This window comes from Chrysochloris asiatica, unplaced genomic scaffold (genome assembly GCF_000296735.1).
Source record: "Chrysochloris asiatica unplaced genomic scaffold, ChrAsi1.0 scaffold00042, whole genome shotgun sequence".
In the NCBI taxonomy this organism is placed as follows: Eukaryota; Metazoa; Chordata; class Mammalia; order Afrosoricida; family Chrysochloridae; genus Chrysochloris; species Chrysochloris asiatica.
In genome coordinates this window covers 6,576,639-6,598,811 of record NW_006408560.1, presented here as the reverse complement: position 1 = coordinate 6,598,811, position 22,173 = coordinate 6,576,639, and the positions used below count along the sequence as shown (strand labels likewise).

At 37.9% G+C, this 22,173-nt stretch overlaps 1 protein-coding gene across 1 annotated transcript in view; it reads right to left on the bottom strand.

The window, feature by feature from the left end:
- Window positions 1-22,173, bottom strand: part of VPS45 (vacuolar protein sorting 45 homolog (S. cerevisiae)) — a 114,084-nt gene that overhangs the window by 57,468 nt on the left and 34,443 nt on the right. Inside the window, exons 11-13 of the mRNA XM_006861353.1 lie at window positions 20,279-20,437; window positions 19,958-20,065; window positions 19,038-19,159 (exon numbers count right to left, since the gene is read on the bottom strand). Of these exons, the coding sequence (XP_006861415.1) occupies window positions 19,038-19,159; window positions 19,958-20,065; window positions 20,279-20,437 (389 nt within the window). The remainder of the gene's footprint in view (window positions 1-19,037; window positions 19,160-19,957; window positions 20,066-20,278; window positions 20,438-22,173) is intronic.

Here is a 22,173-nt window from a genome sequence, read left to right as displayed (position 1 = left end):
TATTGTTGTTGTTAAGTGCCGTTGAGTCAGTTCTGACTTACAGCTGCCAGATATAGGATTCCCAAGGAGTGGCTGGTGAGTTTGAACTGCGACCTTGCAGTTCAAACCAACCTTGTGGTCTAGGGCTTATTGTACAGCTCACACCAGAACTCCCCTTTGCCCCTTATACTCCTAATTATAGTAGCCAGAATGATCCTGCTAAAATGTAAGTCTGATCATATCATTCTTCTGCTCAGTACCCTACAAAGTCTCTCCACTTCTTTTGGTAGAAGTCAATCTCTTGTTCTCTTTCCCTACAATACCATTTCATTTTGCAATTTCTCTTTCAAGCATAAAATTCAGATTTTACTTTCTCTAAGAAATCTTAGACTCCTCCAGATTGAATTAATTACTTACTCTCAATTGTTTCTAAAGCTTTTTATGCATATAAAGAATGAGTACTTATTACACTGTATTGTGGTGGTGGTTATGTGCCATGGAGTCAGTTTTGACTCATAGAGATCTTCTATAGGGTTTCCGAGGCTATAAATCTTAACAGGAGAAGAAAACCTCATCTTTTTCCCATGGAACAGCTGGTAGTTTTGAACTGCTGACCTTGAGGTTAACAGCCTGACTCATAACCACCATGCTACCAAAGCTCCTAGTTGTTAAGTGGTACTGAGTCTGTTTGACTCATGGTGGTTGTGTGCTTCCGAGTTGCTTCCGACTCAGAATGACCCTTTATGGGAGCAGAAAGCCTCATCTTTCACTTACTGAACAACTGGTGGATTTGAACTGCTGACCTTGTTAGCAAGCACAGCTTGTAATCCACTACACTACTAGGGCTCCTTGTTTCAGCTCAAAGACCCTGTGTAGGTTTTCCAAGGAGCAGCTGGTGAGTTTGAACTACTTACCTTGCGGTCTGACGGCACTTAACAACAACAACATCACCCTTGCGGTCTAGTGCTTATCCTACAGCATCACAACAAGACTCTGTATTGTAGTAGTAGTTGTTGTTAAGTGCCATAGAGACCCTGTATAGGGTTTCTGTATTTTAGTTAGACAAGAATAAAAACAAAATTCCAAAACAAAAACACTTGATATTTTCCATAGACGGAAAATACATAGTCTTTTCAACACAAAGCACAGCGTAGGGTACACAGGAGATACTTAAGAGTCTTACAAGGGGAAAGGACTTACTGCCAATGATAATCTTATCAATTACTTAAGTTCTTAATTCTATTGAGAGATTTTTTTTCCTCCTATTCTGTCATGAATGTAATGTATACTCTACTTGCTAGATAAGAGAAAACAGGTGAGTATGTATATGTTGGGAAGTGGAGCAAGACATCTTTCTTACTGGAATCAGAGCAGTGGATGTTATCTTTAAACTGATCAAAATAAGAGTATTAGAAACCATCAAATCATTTTATGGAGCTACAATGCAAAAAACATTTTTTTCTTGTTGAACCACTGTTGCTCATTCTCCATTACCTTGGGAATTAGTCCTCGAATGTTATACATTGTTATTATTTTCACTTCACACTGAAATAAGATCTTTTGGGTTGATGCTGCTGCTAAGGTCAAATGTACTTTCTGTATAGCTCTTCTATCATTAAAAAAAGAAATGTTCTTTTTGTTTTGTAGTAAAAGTAAAATTTAGGAATGCTATAATGAAATCACTTATCTATTCACTCAATACATGTTTATCAAGTACCTAACAAGGCCTGCTTGCTGAAAGTGAAGAGGACTTAAAATACTTACTGATGAAGATCAAAGACCACAGCCTTCAGTATGGATTGCATCTCAATGTAAAGAAAACAAAATTCCTCACCACTGGACCAATGAACAACATTCTTATCAATGGAGAAAAGATTGAAGTTGTCAAGGACTTCATTTTTCTTGGATCAATTATCAACACTCATGGAAGCAGCAGTCAAGAAATCAAATGACATATTCCATTACGTAAATTTACTGCATAATACCTTTTTAAAGTGTTGAAGAGCAAAGATGTCAGCTTGAAGACTAAGGTGAGCCTGACCCAAACCATGGTATTTTCAATAACCTCATATGCATGAGAAAGCTGGACAGTGAATAAAGAAGGCCGTAGACAAATTGATGCTTTTGAGTTATGGTGTTGGAGGTGAATATTGAAAGTGCCATGGGCTGCCAAAAGAACCAATAGATCTGTGTTGAAAGAAGTGCAGCCAGAGTGCTCCTTGGAGACCAAGATGGCCAAACTTCGGACATATTGTCGGGAGGGACCACCAGTCCTGGAGAAGGATATCATGTTTGGTAAGGTGGAAGGGTCAGAGAAAAAGAGGAAGACCCCCATTGAGAAGGACTGGCAACATGGCAGCATCAATGGGCTCAAGCGTGGCAACAGTTGTGAGGTTGGCTCAGGATTGGGCAGTGTTTCATTCTGTTGTGCATAGGGTCACTATGAGTCAGTACTGACTCGATGGCACCTAATAATATCAACGAAAACAAGGCCTGGCTTTTTTCTAGGTAGTAGGACGATGCTGATGGATGGGGAAAGTCCCTACTCTCAAGAAATTTACAGTCTACTGTGTATGTGGGAGTGGGGATGAGGACAGATAGGGTGACAGACAATAAATATTTTTGAAAAAAGATTGAGACAATGATAAAAATATCCAATAGTGATAAATGATATACAGAGAACTAAAATGAAGTGATATGATTGTTGTTGCTAGGTGCCATCAAGTTGGTTCCTTTTCACAGCGACCTTATGCACAACAAAACAAAACACTGCCCAGTCCAGTACCATCCTTATAATTGTTATGCTTAAGCTCATTGTTGCTGCCTCTGTGTCAATCCTTCTCATTACCACACATGAGGCCTTTCCCAGGGACTGGTCTCTCGCGATAACATGTCCAAAGTACAAGCGATGAAGTCTTGCCATCCTGCCTTCTAAAGGAGCATCTGACTGTACTTATTCCAAGACAGATTTGTTTGTTCTTCTGGCAACTCATGATATTTTTAATAGCTTTCTTCAACACCATAACTCAAATGCATCAACTCTTCTATGGTCTTCCTTATTCATTATCTAAATTTCACATGCATATGAGGTGAATGAAAATTGGGTCAGGTGCACCAAAGTCTTCAAAGTGACATTTTTGCTCTTTTTACTGATATGGACTGAAGCAAAAATAATGTTTTGACAATTTCAATCTTTTCTGTTTATATGAGGTTATTTATTGGTCCGATTGTAAGGATTTTTGTTTTCTTTACATTGAGGTGCAACCAATACTGAAGGCTGTAATCTGTGAGCTTCATCAGTAGGTGATATGGTAGAGAATGACAAAGGTTGCTTGCTACTTCTGATAGGTAAAGTTGAGGAAAGAATCTCTAAAGTAGGCAATGATATTTTAGCAAAGACTTGAATTATAAGATGAAGAAGCCATGTAGTGATCAAGTGGAAGAACATTCCAAGAAAATGGAACAGTGATCTGATGGCTTAAAGGTAGGAATAAACTTGATGCGTTTAAATGATAGAAAGAAGGTTGATGTGACTGAGTGCAATGGACCATTTGAGAGCAGTCAAAACTCTAAAAATATAAAATTTTTTGCTTCTGAAGACATTTCCTGTATTCTTTTTAACTCTTTAGAAATATTTTTTAAAGCAACTACAAATAGTGTTATTATAAAAACTGACCTGAAAAATGATTGACATGCTCATCCAGTCACTAACTATTCATTCATTAAACACGTCTCTGGCTACTTGGCTACAGCTTACCAAATACTTGCCAAGTATTTGGTAAGCTGTATTGAGTCCTGGTGTGGCACTGTGGGTTAATGTGCTGGATTGCAAAGTTGGTTTGAACTGCAAGTTCAGTGGGTCAAGTTCATCAGCCACTCCTTGGAAACCCTATACAGGGTCGCTATGGGTTGGAGCTGACTCCATGGCACTTAACAACAATAGTCGTAAGGTGGCTCAGTAGGTAAGTAAAGGACTGCTAACCACAAGGTTGGTGGTTCGAGTTCACCAGCCACTCTGAAGGAGAAAAATGAGGCTTTCTGCTCCCATGAAGATTTACAGCTATGGAAACCTTATACAGGGTAACTATGGGTTAGAGTTGACAAGACAGCACTTAAAACATGGTGACAATGATAAATAAGACTTTCCCCTCACAAACTATCAAGAACTTTGCATTCAAATAAAGGCAACCTTAAATATATGCACTAAAATGTTAAAGAGTTTGCTATCAAAATCTGTATTAGAAACAGTGGATGCACAAAGGAGAGAACAGTATACCATGGAGTTTTTCCACTGGAGTTCTCCAAATGAATTAAATGTGACCCTCAACCCCCTGGGTAGGTAGGCTGAGCTTAGGCGGCCTGATCTCTTGTGCTCCTCATCTTTGGCCATGAGCAGCCTCTTCTGTTTGTTCCTGGGTGAGCATATTAGTATGTTTTATATAAGCAAAGACATGAAAAAGATTGGAGAACACTGGAATATTCCCCCAAAAGAAGGGTGAAGACAGAGAAAGAATAGCAGCACAGAAAAAGATGCCACATAAATGAGTTTTGAAAAAATGAGTAGGCATTCTCCAAGTGGATGGGAGAAGATGAAGAAAAGAATAGGAGAGAGAAAGGCATTCAGATGACAAGAGACACAAAAATTAGCAACTGCTCAATTCTGGTAATTCCATGTTATTTATTGTGGGTGGAGTAAATATGTGAGGTAGGGAACTATTAAGGGAAAGGGGGTTAAAAGCAAGCAGAAATAATTTCTTGGGAAGCCTTGTATCTCATAGGCCATAGGGAATAACATGAAGATTTTTAGTAGGCAAATAACATGATCAGATTTGTTTTGTAAGATAATTTTGGAATCTAGCTGTGTGAGAATGAATTGGAGGGTACTGGTAGGAAATGCTGAGGAATGAATGGATACTGTAACACTTCAGGGAAGATATGAAGAAGAATGGAACTAAAGAAAAATCGAAGGGATGGAGAGGAGGCATTGAATATAGAAGATACAAAAAACAAGACTCTTCAGTATTTGGTCAATGATTCAATGTGGAGCATGATTAAAAAAAAGGGGGGGGGGGGAAGGAACCCATGATAGATTTAAGGTTTTAGCTTTGTTTTTGGTGATTAGTTCTGTGGGAAAAAATCCAAAGTTATAAGAGCATGTCAGCAAAGAGACAGGCAGCACTCTCCCAAGTTGCTTATTTTTTGTAACACCTCGGGGTTAGCCTAAATGGAAGGCACAGAGAGCGCAGTGGCAATGGCAGTTAGTGTTCAGAAAGAAGATAATTCTCAAGGCTGAAAAGATTCTATATCCCCAGAAAAGGAATGTTTTTTACAATAAGGTTCCCAGTGCAGTGTTCTCTACAGTGAGGGACAACTTTATCCTAAGGCCTGTTATGCAGCTTATCTGGAGCAAATACATGAACTGCACAGATTATTGCAACAAGGGGGAAGCATTGTCCTTGCAAGGGTACAGTAACCATTCTTGGTGACTGATAAAAGGAACCAGACAGTAACACCTTTGTTTTGAGCTCCTGATCTAATACTCTAATTTAAAAAGTATCTAACCAGATTAATGAAGCCCACTCTGGAAAATGATGCTACTTTTCCATAGATGACTATTAACTGTTACCTGCCTGTAGGGTACCTCTGTCTTTTGGGTGGTGGGGGGACCAAGAACTGGTAAGGAATAAATCCACGTGGACGTCTAGTATAGCCAGAGAATGCTGTCCTTTAGTCTGATAATTTCAAGATACTAAGCTATTTCTGTATTACTGGAAAATAAAGAAAATGCCATGATGGTAAATTGTGGGTGTAGATTATACAAATGAAGATTGAAAAAAAAAAAAAAAATCTAACAGTAGGCTCTTATAGCTTGGCTCAATTGTATACCTAACAAGGATGACCATGCCACATTCAGCTATGAAAACATAAATAAGTGTTTTCTTAAGCCTCCTACTACTTGTTTTATAAAGTCAGCTTACGGAGAAACAACATCTATGAATTTTTTTTTTTTAAATTCCTGACATTTTTCCTTCTCATTCCTTTCACTAGTGACTTTTAAAAAGTAGATGTTCTGATGAGGTCAATGCTAAAATATAAGCAAATCCTTTTTATATGATGGTTGAGGCTAAGTGGAATAAACAAGTTCACTTCTTTGTGCACATCTTCCTGTGCTCTGTAATTTACCATAGCAACCAAAAGCATTAATTAATGCAGATGGCAAACATTAGAAAACAGCAGCCAGTTCATGCTGTATATAGATATACAAGGACACACTGAGAACAAAACTCATTTACATCTAATTTTGTTAGAAAAAAATGAACAAAAAAGGTTCACATATAGTATTTCTGGAAACCATTATTTCTATATATGGATAGTTAAAGCAGAAAAGAACAATCTATTTTGGTAGAGTATTATACCTATGGCTTGGGAGCATGGTGGCTCCATAGGATAATACTGGGCTATGAACCACAAGGTCGAAAGTTTAAGTCCACCAGCCACCCATGGGAGAAAGATGAGGCGTTCTACTCCCACAAATTATTTAAAGTCTTGGAAACTCTATATAAGATCACTATGAGTTGAACCTACCCCATGGCACTTAACAACAATAACATCAATACTTACACTGAAGTCTAAACTTATATATATTTATAGGTGGTAAGGAGTCCTACTATGGCACTGTGGGTTAATGCACTGGACTGCAAGGTCAGTTTGAACCACAAGGTTGGCAGTTCAAGCTTATCAGATGTTCCTTGGAAGCCCTATGCAGGGTCACTATGAGTTGAAACCAACTGGACAACATTTTAACAACAAGAACATGGGTGGTAAAGATCTTATTAGCATTTACTCTGTGTATATGTGTACGTTGGAGTGTGTAAGGCCAAAGAAAAAGGACTGCTATATTTATAGAAACCAGAAATAAGTTATTGCAATAAGATAACTGCTAAATTTATGTAAAAGTGAAAAGTACTGCTTTTTTTAAATGGACTGATTTCCCATTTTCTTACCAAATGTTTAAATTGCTTGGTTCTATCAGAGACAAGAAGGAGTTCTAGATTAAGAAGAAAAAAATTAACCTAATAGAATATGTAGAAATCCTATCTGCAGAAGAACTGTAGATAATAGCAATACTATAAAACAGGTTCACTATTAATTTAATAGCTAAGAGCTAAGCCATTTCTACAAGTGCTCCTGTTTTTACAAAGCTGTGTTCTTATCACATCTCCTTTGATGCTTTAATATTACAATGACAACAAAACCAAGAAGTTCTATCATGATGAGACTTAAAGATAACAAAAATCAATACTGTTCAGGCATATATGTACATATATGCATATGTATATACTCACATTTATGCATATAGATATTTTAATACAAAAGTTTGGTTGATGCAACCAGAAAATTTTTTAAATAAAAAGGTTTTTTTATTTATAAAAAGGGATATTAAAACATCTTGCTTTTCTATTCAATGTCTTAGGAAGCTTTGCATATTACCCTATGGAGAGTTCTGCCATTATTTTTAGACAAGATTGGGCACATTCAGGGTGGTATGGTCATAGACTACACCCTTATTTTTAAAGACTGTACAGTTGTTCTTGTTGTTGTTAGGTGCCATTCAGTCAGTTCTGACTCACAGAAACCCTGTGCACAACAGAGTGAAACACTGCCAGGTCCTACACCATCCTCACAATAACTGTTATATTTAAGCCCATTATTACTGACACTTTGTCAATCCAGCTCATTAGGGGTCTTCGTCTTTTTTGCTGACCCTCCACTTTACCAAGCATAATGTCCTTTTCCAGGGACTGGTCCCTCCTGATAACATGTCTAAAGTATAGGAGACAAAGTCTCATCATCCTAGCTTCTAAGGAGCATTCTGGCTGCATTTCTTCCAAGACAGGTTTGTTTGTTCTTCTGGCAGTCCAAGGTATTTCTTCTCTAACATCATAATTCGAATGACTTGATTCTTCTATGGTCTTCCTTATTCATTGCCCAACTTTCACATGCATTCTGAGACTTTCAAAAATACCATGTTTTGGGTGAAGTGTACCTTAGTCCTCAAACTGATCTCTTTGCTTTTGAACACTTTAAAAACGTCTTGCACAGATTTGCCTAATTTAATAAGTCCTTTGATTTCTTAACTGCTGTTTCTATGACTGTTGATTGTGGATCTAAGCAAAATGAAGTCTTTGAGAACTTCAATATTTTCTCCAGATTTCATGATGTTATTTATTGGTCCAGTTGTGAGGAGTTTTGTTTTCTTTACGCTGAGGTGCAATCCATGCTGAAGGCTATAGTCTAAGTCCCATTCACTTCCAGCACACAAGGTTGTACCATTTGCATATTGCAGGTTGTTAATAAGTCTTCCTTCAATCCTAATGCCATGCTCTTCTTCATATAATCCAACTTCTCAGATTATTTGCTCAGCATACAGATTGAATAAGTATGGTGAAAACATACAATCCTGGCACACATCTTTCCTGATTTTAAACCATTCAGCATCCACTTGTTCCGTTCTAATGATTGCCTCTTGATTTATATATATGTTTCTCATAAGCACAAGTAAGTGTTCTGGAATACCCATTCTTTGCAATACTGTACTGAAATTAATCCTCTGTTGATGAATACTTATCTTATTTCCAGTTTATTTGCTACTACAAATAATGTTTTACTGAACACCATGTTTATACTTGTGTATCTGTGAAAGTGTGTCTATACAGTAAACTTTATTAGGGAAATTGTTAAGTAAGGATCTTTTCAAATCTTTTGCTGTCTTCCTTCTATTAAGCAGAACCAGGAAGCGGCATAGGTATCGTCACTTGTTTTGTAATGATTTCTTCCTTCAAAATTTCCCCTATCTTAGAAGCTCCTGATGTAGTTGCAATGTCTTCTGACCTCCTTTTCTGGTCACTCTCTTATTCCCCCAAAACTTAAGCTTCTTGTTTACTATATTCCTTTTCACTCTTGTTCCTTTCATGATTTTCAGTGATCTTAATCAGTATGGATTATGCATCTAACATCCTGGCCTCTTCCACTCCCTACAACCATCCACATAATGATTATAACCTGAACTTTTATTACATATATCTATACCACCTATGAAATCTTGGACCCATGATCTCTTTCTCCAAGAACCACTTCCTAAACTTCTAATAGAGTCTTGGTATGACATTATAGGATAAGCACTCTATCACAAGGTTGGTTTGAACCACCAGCCACTCCTTGGAAACCCTATACAGGGTTGCTATGGGTTGGAACCAACTGGATGACACTTACCAACAACAAGCTTCTAATAAGGAGCTCTTGTAGTGCAGTGGGTAAGCTAGTGGAAAGGTTGGTAGTTTGAATCCACCAGATGCTCCATGGGAGAAAGATGAGGAGTCTGCTTCCATAAAATTCACAGCCTCAGAAACCCTATGGGGCAGTTCTACTCTGTCCTATAGGGTCGCTATGAGTTGGAATCAACTTCATGGCAGTGAGTTTTAAATGTAAGCTTCAAATTCACTTACTTAGTCTACGTTTTCATCATCTAATACCCTCCTCCTGCCTTCAATTCCCCAAATCCTAGTTTTATCCAACTATCTGCTTCTTCTGTACTTAATCCATAGCACCTAAAAGTTGCTGGAGATCATCATACAACTAGGCTCACTGGTTGTATTTTAAATTAATGACTACAAACCTCTAATGGGGACTTAATCTTGCCTAGAAGTTCTACTTAGATTCCCCTAGCAAATTTTATTCCAAGCCTACAAAATGACTCAATGTGCTATCTTTTGTACTCCCCATTTTAGTTGATATTTTATTGAAAAAAAAATTAGAAGCAATCAGACAGAACAGATCCTATGTTCCTACATCAAAACTACAAACCTCTTTTATCTGTATATTCAGATAGCTCAAAGTATTTGAGCTACCACAAACTGCACTTATATTTGTTTGATTTTTTGGCATATCTTGCTGTTGTTGTTGTCATTGTTGTTAAGTGCTGTAGAGTGGGTTCCTACTCACAGTGACCCTGTATAGGGTTTCCGAGGAATAGCTGGTAGGTTTGTGGCTGATCCTATAGCACCACACCAAGAATACTTTGTTAATTTCATTGGATTCCTGGCATGGTGCTGTAAGAAAAGCACTGGACAGCTAACCAAAAGATCTGTGGTTCAAACCCACCAGCTGCTCCTTGGAAACCTTATACAGGGTCAATATGAGTCAGAAAAGACTGGCTGGCACTTATCAACAACATTGTTAATAAAAGGTACTACATACAATGTTACAGTGTGTAATTTGCTAATGTTATCATTCTAATTCAATCCCAAAGACAAATAAAGATCTAATTTATAAAGATACTGATAAGAAAAGTCAGTAACACTTAAAAACTTTAAAAGAAAAAAAAGTTTAACATTCAACTTAGATGTCTGATCCAATTCACAAGGGAGTTGTTGGAATGGAACACTGCCATAAATAGGGGACTATCTGAATAAGGGGACTCCTGATGTGGTGCTATAGGATAAGCACTGGACTATAAGGTTGGCGGTTCAAATACACCAGTTGCTTCTTGAAAATCCTATACAAGGTCACTGTGAGTCAGAACCCATTTGATGGCACTTAACAACAACAAACTGTATTGTGCCTTCTACTCCTGTTGAGAACTCCTGGTGTGACACTGTAGTGTCAGCACTGGACCAAGAGCTACAAGGTCAGTAGTTCAAACTCACCAGATGCTTCTCAGAAACCCTATGCAGGTTGCTATAACTCAGAACTGACTCAACAGCACTTAACAACAATCCTGCTAAAATTACATAAGCGCCTCTCCTCTATCAAAGGCCATCTCTCAGTTTTGCTAAGGATCTTTTAAGAACTTTATTTCTGCAAATTTTTTGTCTTCTGCAATATCTATTTCTCTTCTTTACTGCATCATTCCTACCAAACTACAAACATGCTTTAGAATCTCCCATCTTTAAAAACATTTCCCTTAAGGTCACAATCTCTGCTAGCTACCACCCCATTTCTCTGCCCCTTTCATGTAAAACTTCCTAAAAAGCATTATACACATATGCTGTCTCCATTTTATCTCATATCTTGTGATCCTTTGCTAATTTGATTTTCAATCTTATTGAACCTAGGGAATATGTCTACCAAAGACCTTCATACTGACAAATTTGATGGATTTTTTATTGTTTTCACTTTCTTTACCTCTCAGAAGACTGAACACAGTTTGCCACTCATCCCTTAGTCTTTATGATACCACCTGTACTAGACTGAATATTGTCCTCCCATATTCATTTCTACCTGGGATCTCTGTATGTGACCTTATTTGGAAATAGAGTTGTTACAGATGAAGTCAAGTTACGATGAGGCCACTGGACTAAGGTATATCCTAATCCAAGGACTGGTGTCCTTATAAGAAGAGGGAAATTTAGACACAGACACACACAGAGGGGAAAATGGGCATGTGAAGGGGGAGGTACAAATTGGAGTTATGCTGTCATAAACCAAGGAATTCTATGGATTGCCAATAACAACCAGAAACTAGAAGAGGCAAGGAAAGATTCTTCCCTACAGCCTACAGAGGGAGCACAGGCCTGCCAACACCTTAATTTTAGACGTCCAACCTCCAGAACTGTGAGAAAATTTATCTTGCTTTAAGCCATCCATTTTATGGTAAATTTTAAGGTTACCCTTGAAAATGAAAACACATACTCTCTTCAGGTTTTCTCCGTACCTTTCTGCCTCCTCCCCAGTCTCCATTGTTGCCTTCTTATCCTATCTGGTGATGCTAGGTCCTGGGTTCTCTCCCTAGTGATCTTACCTAGAACCATGACTTTAAATGTCATCAACATCTTGTTGACTCTCAATTTTGTAGGTGACATTTCCACTTAGTTATCTAATAAGCATTTCCAACTTAACATCAGAAATTTTGATTTATCTCCTATGCTTTTGGAGTTATTTTTGGCTTCTCTTATACTCACTCCATTAATCTACTTGTCATTCATGGATCTATTGAGACTACTTTCTCTCTTGGCCTTCTTGTCCAAATCACCACCTTTTATTATTGCCCTCAATAATCAATTCTTCCATATGATTTAATGTTTTAAAACATAATTCAGTTCAAGTTACTTACAAACAATTCTGTATAGGGTTTCCAAGGCTTTGAATCTTTAAAAGAGCAGAAAGCCTCATTTTTCTCCCACGGACTGGCTGGTGGGCTCGAACCATGGACCTTGTAGTCTGCAGTCCAGTGCTTATCATATAGAACCACGGCACTCCCTACTGACATGCTTTATTGTTGTTAAGCACCGTTGAGTTGGTTCTGACTCATAGTGACCCTGTATAGGGTTTCCGAGGAGTGGCTGGTAAGTTTGAACCACTGACCTTGCGATTCAAACTGACCTTGCGGTCCAGTGCTTACCCTACAGCACCACACCAGGACTTCATGCTTAAAGCTCTTCAATTACATTGAAGACACTTCCTATTACAGTTAAAATAAAAGTTCAACTCTTTACTTGGGTCTATCAGGCCGTATATAATTTGGCCACTGCCTATCTATGACTCTGTATAATAGGCATTGGATTGTGAACCACAAGGTTAGTGGTCTGAACTACCAGCCACTCTGCAGAAGAATGATAAGATTTTCTGCTCCTGCAAAGATGTGTATATATAGCCTTGGAAACTCTATACTGGGTTGCTGTGAGTCAGAACTGAGTAACGGCACTGAACACCAACAATCTTTTCAACCTCTTATCTCCTTACTCACTTTGCTCTCACCACACTGGGCTTCTTTTCTGTTCTATGAACTTTCCAGACTCTTTCCTCAAGGCCTTTGTTCTGGATGTTCTTTCTGCTTGTTGTTGGATGCTGTCAGGTGCTATTGAGTCACCACACAACAGAAGGAAACACTGCCTGGTCCTGCACTACCCTCACAATTGTCAGTCTGCTAGGATGCTTTCATTCCTCATCATTATATGATTAGCTCTTTCTTGTCATTTAAAATCAGCTTAAATATCACTTCCTCACTCCTATAAAGTTACTCTGTAGCTTACTACCCTACTTATTTTCTTTATAGCACTCATTCAAATCATAGTCTTTGTTTACTGTTCTCTTTACGTAGGTTCCTTGCATGTGGGAACCTTTTCTTTCCTGCCATTTCTAAATCCTCAGCAAGTACAATACTATATTTTAATGCAAATAACATGGGTTATATGGTTTTAACAAACCATACAACCCCGATGTGTCAGTTTCCTATGTGCACTATGCGTATTATAAACATGCACACATTTATATATGAGTCCATTATATGTTAGTTCTTGACATACTGAAGGTATTTAAAAAATATTTGTATAAAAAGATGAGCAATTGAGTTGTATACATATTTAGATTGTTGTTGTTAGGTGTCCTGTGTCAGTTACAGTCTATAGAGACCCCATGTACAAGAATGCTGCCCAGCTCTGTGCCATTCTCACAATTGTTGCTATGTTTGAACTCATTGTTAAAGTCACCATGTCAATTCATCTCACTGAAAGTCTTCCTCTTTTTCATTCACTCTTCACTTTATTTACCAAGGATGATGTTCTTCTTCAGGGACTAGTCCTTCCTGATAACATGTCCAAAGCTGTTATTGTTGTTGTTAGGTGCCATCGAGTTGGTACCAATTCATAAAATGCACAACAGAACGAAACACTGCCTGGTCCTGGGCCAACCTTACAATTGTTGCCAAGCTTGAGCATATTGATCATACTGCCTATCCATCTCGCTTGGGGGTTTTCTTCTTTTTCTCTGACCCTCCACCTTACTAAACATGATATCCTTCTCCAGCGACTGCTCCCTCCTGACAATATGTCCGAAGTATGAGAGACGAAGATTGGCCATCCTGGCCTCCAAGGAGCACTCTGGCTTCATTTCTTCCAAAACACATCTGTTTGTTCTATTGGCAGCCCATGGCACTTTCAATATTCTCCTCCAACACCATAACTCAAAAGCATCAATTCTTCTACGGTCTTCCTTATTTACTGTCCAGCTTTTGCATACATATGAGGTTACTGAAAATAGCATGGCTTGGGTAAGGCTCACCTTAGTCCTCAAGCTGACATCTTTGCTCTTCAACACTTTAACAAGGTCTTGTGCAGCAGATTTGCCTAATGCAATGTCCAAAGTATGGGAGATGAAGTCTCACCATCCTAGCTTCTAAGGATCATTCTGGACTTTTTCTAGACAAATTTGTTTGTTCTTCTGGTAGTCAGTGGTATATTTAATATCCTTTCACCAACACCATAACTCAAATGCACACATTCTTTTTCAGTTTTCCTTTAATCTCTGTCTAGCATAAGCACAAATATGAGGCGATTAAAAATACCATGGCTTGGGTCAAGCACACCTTAGTCCTCAAACTGACATCTTTGCTTTTTAACACTTTCAACAGGTGGTTTGCTTTTTAACACTATCAAGATGTATTTTGTTACAGAGCCGTCCAAAGCAATAAGTTATTTGATTTCTTGACAGTTGTTTCCATAGGTGTGTATTGTGGAACCAAACTAATTAAATTCTTGACAACTTCAATCTTTTCTCCATTTATTATGATGTTTATTGGTCCAGCTGTGAGGATTTTAATTTTATGTTGATGTGTAACCTACACTGAAAGCTGTAGTTTTTGATCCTCACCAGTAAGTGTTTCAAGTCCTCTTCAATTTCAGCAAGTAAGGTAGAGTCATCTGCATATAGTTAATAAGTCTTCCTCTAATCTGGATGTCACATTCTTCTTCATATAGTCCAGCTTCACAGAGTATTTGTTAAGCACACAGAATGAAAAAGTATGATAAAAGGATACAATCCCAACACATTCCTTTCTGATTTTAACCATGCAGTATCTGGTCTAACAACTGCCTCTTGGTCTATGTATAGGTCCACATATTTAGGCAACAGTGACAAATGTTAACAGATGCTAACACCTAACAAACATGCAGGTCATTGGAAAAGTATCATTTAGAATTATGTTTGAAAATGAATAATCTACAAATTAGAAGGCTGTGCTTTTGTGCAATAATACACAATATACTCTTCTGATGACCTACTGTTTTCCTTTAGCAATAAGTAGCTAATTTCTTGTTCAGTGATTCTTATACAGAATCTGTAAGCAAGTAATTTCTACTTAGATTCGTTGGAAAGTGACAAAATAGTTATATTGTTTTTCAAAAAGCCTTTCATTTAGGTGGAAAGCTTTGGCTGGTTTTTACTCTTTCTATTTAGCCGACACCAAGGTTCTTAAACATCTTACCTGAATGAGAACGCTCTCATTAAACTCAGATTTCTACCCCTCAACCATGGGATTTTGTTGTTGTCTCTCTTTTTTTTTAAGAGAAAAAGTAAAAAAATATACACATGTTTTATCACATAAAAGATTCATTTATGTACATCAAAAGATTTTTCCCCTTTCAAAAATTCACTATGAGGATAAGTAAAAATAATATTGCTACAAAATCATAGAAATCTTCATTAAACAAAAATATCAAAATGTAAAGTTACTGTTTCTTAACATCTCTGCTCTCTATGTCTATACACTTCTGAAGGCAGTGTTTCCATCTCTAACCCTCCCCCAAAGAATTCTGCAGTCTGCAATTTACATTATAGCAAAACATCAATTTACACCAAGTCAAATTTGGGGATCATAAAGAAGTCAGAAGCGGCAAGATCAGGGCTGCAGTGTAGGTGGAATAAGGTTTCCCAATGAAATTCTCATAGGACAGTCCTGGCTACCCTCATAGTATGAGCAGGTGTATTCACTCATTCAGCTTCCTGGTGTGGCACTGTGGGTTAATGTGCTGGACTGCAAAATTGGTTTGAACTGCAAGGTCGGCAGTTCAAACTCACCAGCTGCTCCTTGGAAACCCTATACAAGGTCGCTATGGGTCGGAACCAACTCAACAGCACTTAGCAACAACAACAATTGTCAGGCTGGAAAAAACATTCCTTGTTACAACTTTCCCAGCCTCTTTATCACCAATGCTGTTTTCAATTTTCTTAAAACTTCTAATAAGCCCCCGTGACCATCTTTGCCCTTTAAAAAAATCTATCAATACTATCCTTTTGGAATCCCCCAGCCCCAAATAACAGTCGCTCTGGTAGCGTAGTGGTTACGAATCAGGCTGCGAACCTTAAGGTCAGCGGTTCGAAACTACCAGCCGCTCCGCGGGAGAAAGATGAGGCTTTCTACTCCGTAAGGATTTACAACCTCGGAAACCCTGTACAGGGTCGCTATGGGTCGGAACCGACTCGACGACACTTAACAACAACAACAACAATAACCTTCTGAGTTTAACCTGTCTTGAATTTTACTAGTTCAGCAGTTTCCCTCAGAAGCCACTTTTTGAAGGCAATCCAAGGAGACTAAGACAAGTGTATTACTGACAGAATTAATACACTTGTTCACACATTTTTTAAAAAAATAAACTCTTGTATGTATAAACATTTAAAAAAAAAAATAAACTCATGTATGTATCAACTGGAAACTAGTACTCACAAATATCCTTGTACTTTTGAAACATAATTTTTCTGAGATGGAGACGACGGAATTTCTCACACTAATCTAATAGGATTCAGTTACATATATTGAATTGAAATATATTACATTATTTATAATGTGTAGCTCCAATAATAATAATAATAAAGAATGTAATTTAAAATGAGGTAGAATTAGTATATATTTAAAATTTCAGGTTAACCTAAGTTTTTCAGGACAAACTTTGTTAAAAGGAAAATTAACTAGTCATTGGATTAAAATGACAACCACTAGTAATTGCTTCCTTTGGTTAAACCTAAATAGAAAGTCATCATTTCCTCTTGTGTAACAAATGGCATTTGTTAATTATGTCTCTCAGCTTGTATGCTGGCTACATCTGAAGAAGTCCAGTCCTCACCAAAAATAGTAACAACCTGCTCTGGATGGCACTCAAGCAACAAATCTATTTTTGGTTTTAATGTTTGAAACTCCAAATGCTAGCTGCCATAACACTGAACCTTAAATGGCATAAGTTAACGGCTGTTGTTAATTGGTGTTGAGTCAGTTATGACTCATAGCAACTCTGTATAGGGTTTTCCAAGGAGCAGCTGGTGGGTTTGAACCACTAATATTAAGGTTAGCAGTCCAGTACTTATGCTATGCCACACCATTAAAAGACAGAATACAGGATCTATATTATTTGCTTCTTTATTCCCCAAAGAAATAAATGCTTCAGGCTTAGCAAGTAAATTCATATCTAATCGTGACATACTGTTGTGGATTGAATTGTATACACCCAAAAATGTATGTCAACTTGTCTAGGCCATTATTTTCAGTGGTTTGGCAGTTATACAATGATGTAGTTTGGCAATTAGCTAATAATGTGAGTTGGCAGTTATGTAATGATGTAGCCATTTTTCCATTTTGTGATCTGATATAATTAACCCCTATTTTGTGAGACGTTACAAATCCTGACCTCTGTATTAAGGCAAGATTCTGTTATGTTAATGAGGATTAGGTTATGTTTTGAAGTAAATGAGGCAGAATTAGGATGGAATGCAAACACCCATACTTAGGTAACAACCCTGATCTAATGTTAAGAGGAGTGTCTTAGTTATGTAGGGCTGTTATAACAGAAATACTACAGGTGAATGGCTTTAATGAACAAATTTATTCTCTCACAGTTTTACTGCTGTTGTTGTTGTTAAGTGCTGTCTAGTCAGTTCCAACTCATAACGACCCTGCATAGGTTTCCGAGGAGTGAATGGTGGATTTGAATCACTGACCTCAGTCCGAATTCATGATGCCAGCTCTAATGGAGGGTTTTTTCTCTCTTTGTTGACAACCTTTGTTGAAAAGGTCCTTATCTCTTTTCAGCATCTTTGGGCCCAGCGTCCCTTGGAGATCTCTGTGTGTCTTGGCCTCAATCTGCCTCTGGGTCTAGAAGTTTCTCAGTGCAAGAATCCCAGGTCTAAAGGACACATTCCACTAATGACTCTTCATTTTTGGTGGTAGCAAGGTCCTGCTGATCTCTGTTCACTTGTTTAACCTCGTTTATATCTCAATAGAAGATTAACGATACAACCTAATCCTACAGATTACCTCCTGCCTCTTTAACATAACTGCCTCTAATCCTACCTCATCAACATCATGTTGCTATTGTTAAGTGTCAATGAGTCAGTTCTGACTCACAGCAACCCTGCATGGGTTTCCAAGGAGCAGCTGGTGGGTTTGAATTACCGACCTTGTAGTTAGCAGTCCAGTGCTTATCCTACAGTGCCACACCAGTACTCCATTAACATCATGTTGTTGTTAAGTGCCATCAAGTTGGTTCTGACCCATAGTGACCCTATATAGAGTTTCTGAGGGGTGACTGGTGAGCTTGAACCACTGACCTTGTGGTTCAAACTGACTTTGCAGTCCAGCACATTAACCCGCAGCGCCACACCAGGACTCCATTAACATCATAGCGGTGAGGATTTATGATACATAGGAGAATTACATCAGATCACAACATGGAGAATAATTATATAACACTGAGAATCATAGTTCAATCAAGTTGACATCTATTTTGGGGGAACACAATTCAGTCAATGATAGGGAGTTTCTCTGTGGTGTGACCTGTACCTCCTTTTAAAAGGTGAGAGAAGCAAGCAGAAAGAGAGAAGGACTCAACTACCACCAAGAAAGAAGGGTCAGGAGAAACCGCAGCCTTTGAACCCAGGAGGCCCTGGTCTGAGAACCTTCTAGACCCTGGGGAAGACTGATGCCAAGACACATAGAGACCTCTAAGAATACTAGGTCAGAAAATGTTGAAAGCCTTTCCCCAGAACTGGCCTGAATCTTAAACTACAAGTAAAATTTCTGTTTGCCAAAGCCATCCACTTATCGTATTTCTGTTATAGCAGTACCAGATAACTAAGACATAAACCTAAAACATAAAAAAATGATAGAATTGAAACAACACAGAAAGGAAGAGAGGCGTATTAACTCCTTCATAGTCTCTTACATTACTTCAAATTTCCTATTTGTTTGGTATTTCTGGCTTCTACTATTAGTATATATATTTTTACCTTACCTGTCTCTGAGTGTGCTGGGGCCTATGTAAGGGTACTGGTTTTCTTTAAGCTTTCCTTTGATGAGATGGTCCAGGGTCTCATGTAGGAAAGGTTGATGCTGAGTATATACATTTTCTACTCCCTAAGACAAGGGGAAAGGTTTCTTTTGTCATTTTGGGGAAACTAGCAATATAACAGTTAATGAAACGCTTATCAGAAAAGGACATATACTCAATAGATATTTCATGGGATAAATTCATACAGGAATTTTAGGAAATTTAAAAATGATACTTATCACCCAGAAATATCCCAATCTCATAAAAAAAAAAAAAATACTCTGCAATTTAAGGCTACTATTAAAAAAAATCTTAAAAATGAATTTGCTTAAATATTTAATCAACTCGTCACTAACTCTCACCCTTTGTGAAAATGTTAAATGACAAGTACAGCAGACAAAAGGAAAGGACCCTTGTAGCAAAGAGAATGGTAACGTTCAGGAAAATAGAAAAATTTCAGGAAACAAAAAAGCTATCACATTATAATTTTTGACTATTTTAAGAAAATACGTTAGTATTCTAAAAGATTTTAGTTGTTTGCTTCATCTTTAGTTTTCTCTGCAAATAAATTACTTCCCAAAATCTTAAATTATAAACAAATGAAGTAAAATAGCTGTGACTAAGAGAACTGTTTGTCTTTTTTTATCTTAGGTATTTCCTGGAAATATCTCTAGTTATTTCCTGTTCATCTATGTGGTCCAATGCTATTACTTCTCCAATAGAGAAAGCACTGAAAGAGAGAGCTTACAAGTGCATGTCTGTTTTAATTTCCCTTAATTGACATAGTACTCAATAAACAGCAATCAATCCTGAAGATGGTAAAGATCATGTTCATTAACTCACAGCCTCATGGGCTTCAACTGCTTCTCCTTTAGGAACTATACCTTTAATCCTTTAAGGAACTGTTTGGTAATAGCCACAGCATCTTTGGGGCTGAAGAGATCACTTCCTCTGACCCGTTTACCACCATATTCCACAACTGCAGATACGAGCTACAAAAACAAGGGAAGCGACCTTTTATTGCTTGGGGATCAAGAAACTCATTTCATGAGAAAAAAATTCTTATGAAAATGAAGATATGAGAGGACAGAATCATACCTTTCTGTGAATAAAAATAACATGATTTTATTTTTTGTCCGAGTTAAGAATATTATTATAACAGAGTGGATTCCTGTTTGGTGGACTTACTGTGTAAGTCTGGTTACCTTTCGATACTTTTCAGCGACACCTTTATTCCTGAGGTCCATCATTAGTCCTGGCAGGCTGTTACTGCTGTGTCGCTCATAATGTAGAGCATAAAGCATCACCAGGCGGACAGCATCAAACTCAGTCACTTTGGGGTTTTGTAGGAGCCTCTTTACATTCTGAAGAAAAAGAGAATTTATATTGCACCCACCTTCACTTGAATGATGTGTGTATAATGTGCCTTTGTTGTTGTTAACTGCTATTGAGTAGCTTACAACTCATAGCGACCCTGTATAGGTTTCCAAGGAGTGGCTGGTGAGTTTTAACTGCCGACCTTGTGGTTCAAACTGTCCTTGTGATCCAGTGCTGTATCCCATAATACAACACCAGGAAGACCTAATAATAATTGAATGGCAGTGATACATCTGACTTTATGGCTGAGATTACCACTATGGCAATGTACAGACTAATATGCTTAATAACAGCCTCAAGGATCAAAAATTAAATCTCTTTTGCCCAAGTTTTCAATTATATGAAGAAATAAATTCTCACTTTATAACTACTGTCAAACAAACTTGAATTTAACTATGGATAGTTCTTCTTTTCTTTCATAATATCTTAGATTGTAATTTCCTTGCTGGAACAAAGAACACATACCATTTCTACCATTTCAGACAATACAAGCATAAAACAGAACTGACCAGATGACATGGAGACAAACTGATAGCTTTTTACATAGGAGGACAAGGCTTGATCTGTAAGAAGCATCATAAGTAGCAACATGTCTGACTATAGTTCATAGAGATATCAGAGTATGTAATAGCAACTAATCTCTAAATTGAGTACTTAAGATCTTAAGAGGGCAGGTGCTGACAGCAAAGGGAAGCAGAAGAAACGTTAAAGTTTTGTCAATCCTCATATTAAGGGCCTTCCACATTGTACAGATTTATAGTTATTATGCAGCAGAACACATCATTTGATTTAAGCCAACAAATATATTTTGAGCACCTTCTCAGCATAAGGCATCATGCCAGGCACTTCAGGGCCTGCAGAGATGCATTTGAAATGATCCCCATCTCTTCAATGAGCTCATAGGCAATGGGAAAGGAGGGAGATGAAACAAGTGAAGTCTGTTCTGCTGCAAAGCATGCTTCTTTAATGCATTTTTGCTCTGTCAGATTGGTAAATATGAGAATGGTGCCTGTTCAACACAGAAGGCATATAGGTTCATTTGGAAATGTTTCAGCATGTAAATCCTTAGAAAAGACCAGGAACAATGCTGCTCACAATTTAAAAAGCTTTACCAAGATATTAAGAAAAATGATGAAAACTTGATAGTAGCTGGTTTTATGGCTTGAAGAACTGCTACACTTCCTCTGTGTTAAGCCATCTGGAAAGGAGCCCTAGCAGTGCAATGGTGGAAAAGATTGTTGTTGTTGTTGGTAGGTGCCGTTGAGTCAGTTCCGACACACAGCGACCCTGTACAGGGTTTCCAAAAGCAGGTGGTGAGTTTGAACTGCTGACCTTAAGGTTCAAACCGACTTTGCAGTCCAGCACATTAGCCCACAGCGCCACACCAGGACCATAAAGATTACAGCCTAGAAAATCTTGGGGCAGTTCTATCCTGTCCAATAGGGTTGCCAGGAAATGACTCAATGACACAAGCAATCTGGGGAAGGGGCAAGTGCAAGTTTATCTGTGGCAAAAAAGCAGAATAAAACAACAACAAGGTAATTGGTCAAAAAGACCATCCCAATATTGTATTTTTAATTTTGATGAAACTACTCTCTTTAAAGGAGCTCTGGTAGTGTAGTGGTTACGAATTGGGCTGTGAACCTTAAGGTCAGCAGTTCAAAACTACCAGCTGTTCCGCAGGAGAAAGATGAGGCTTTCTGCTCCCGTAAAGATTTACAGC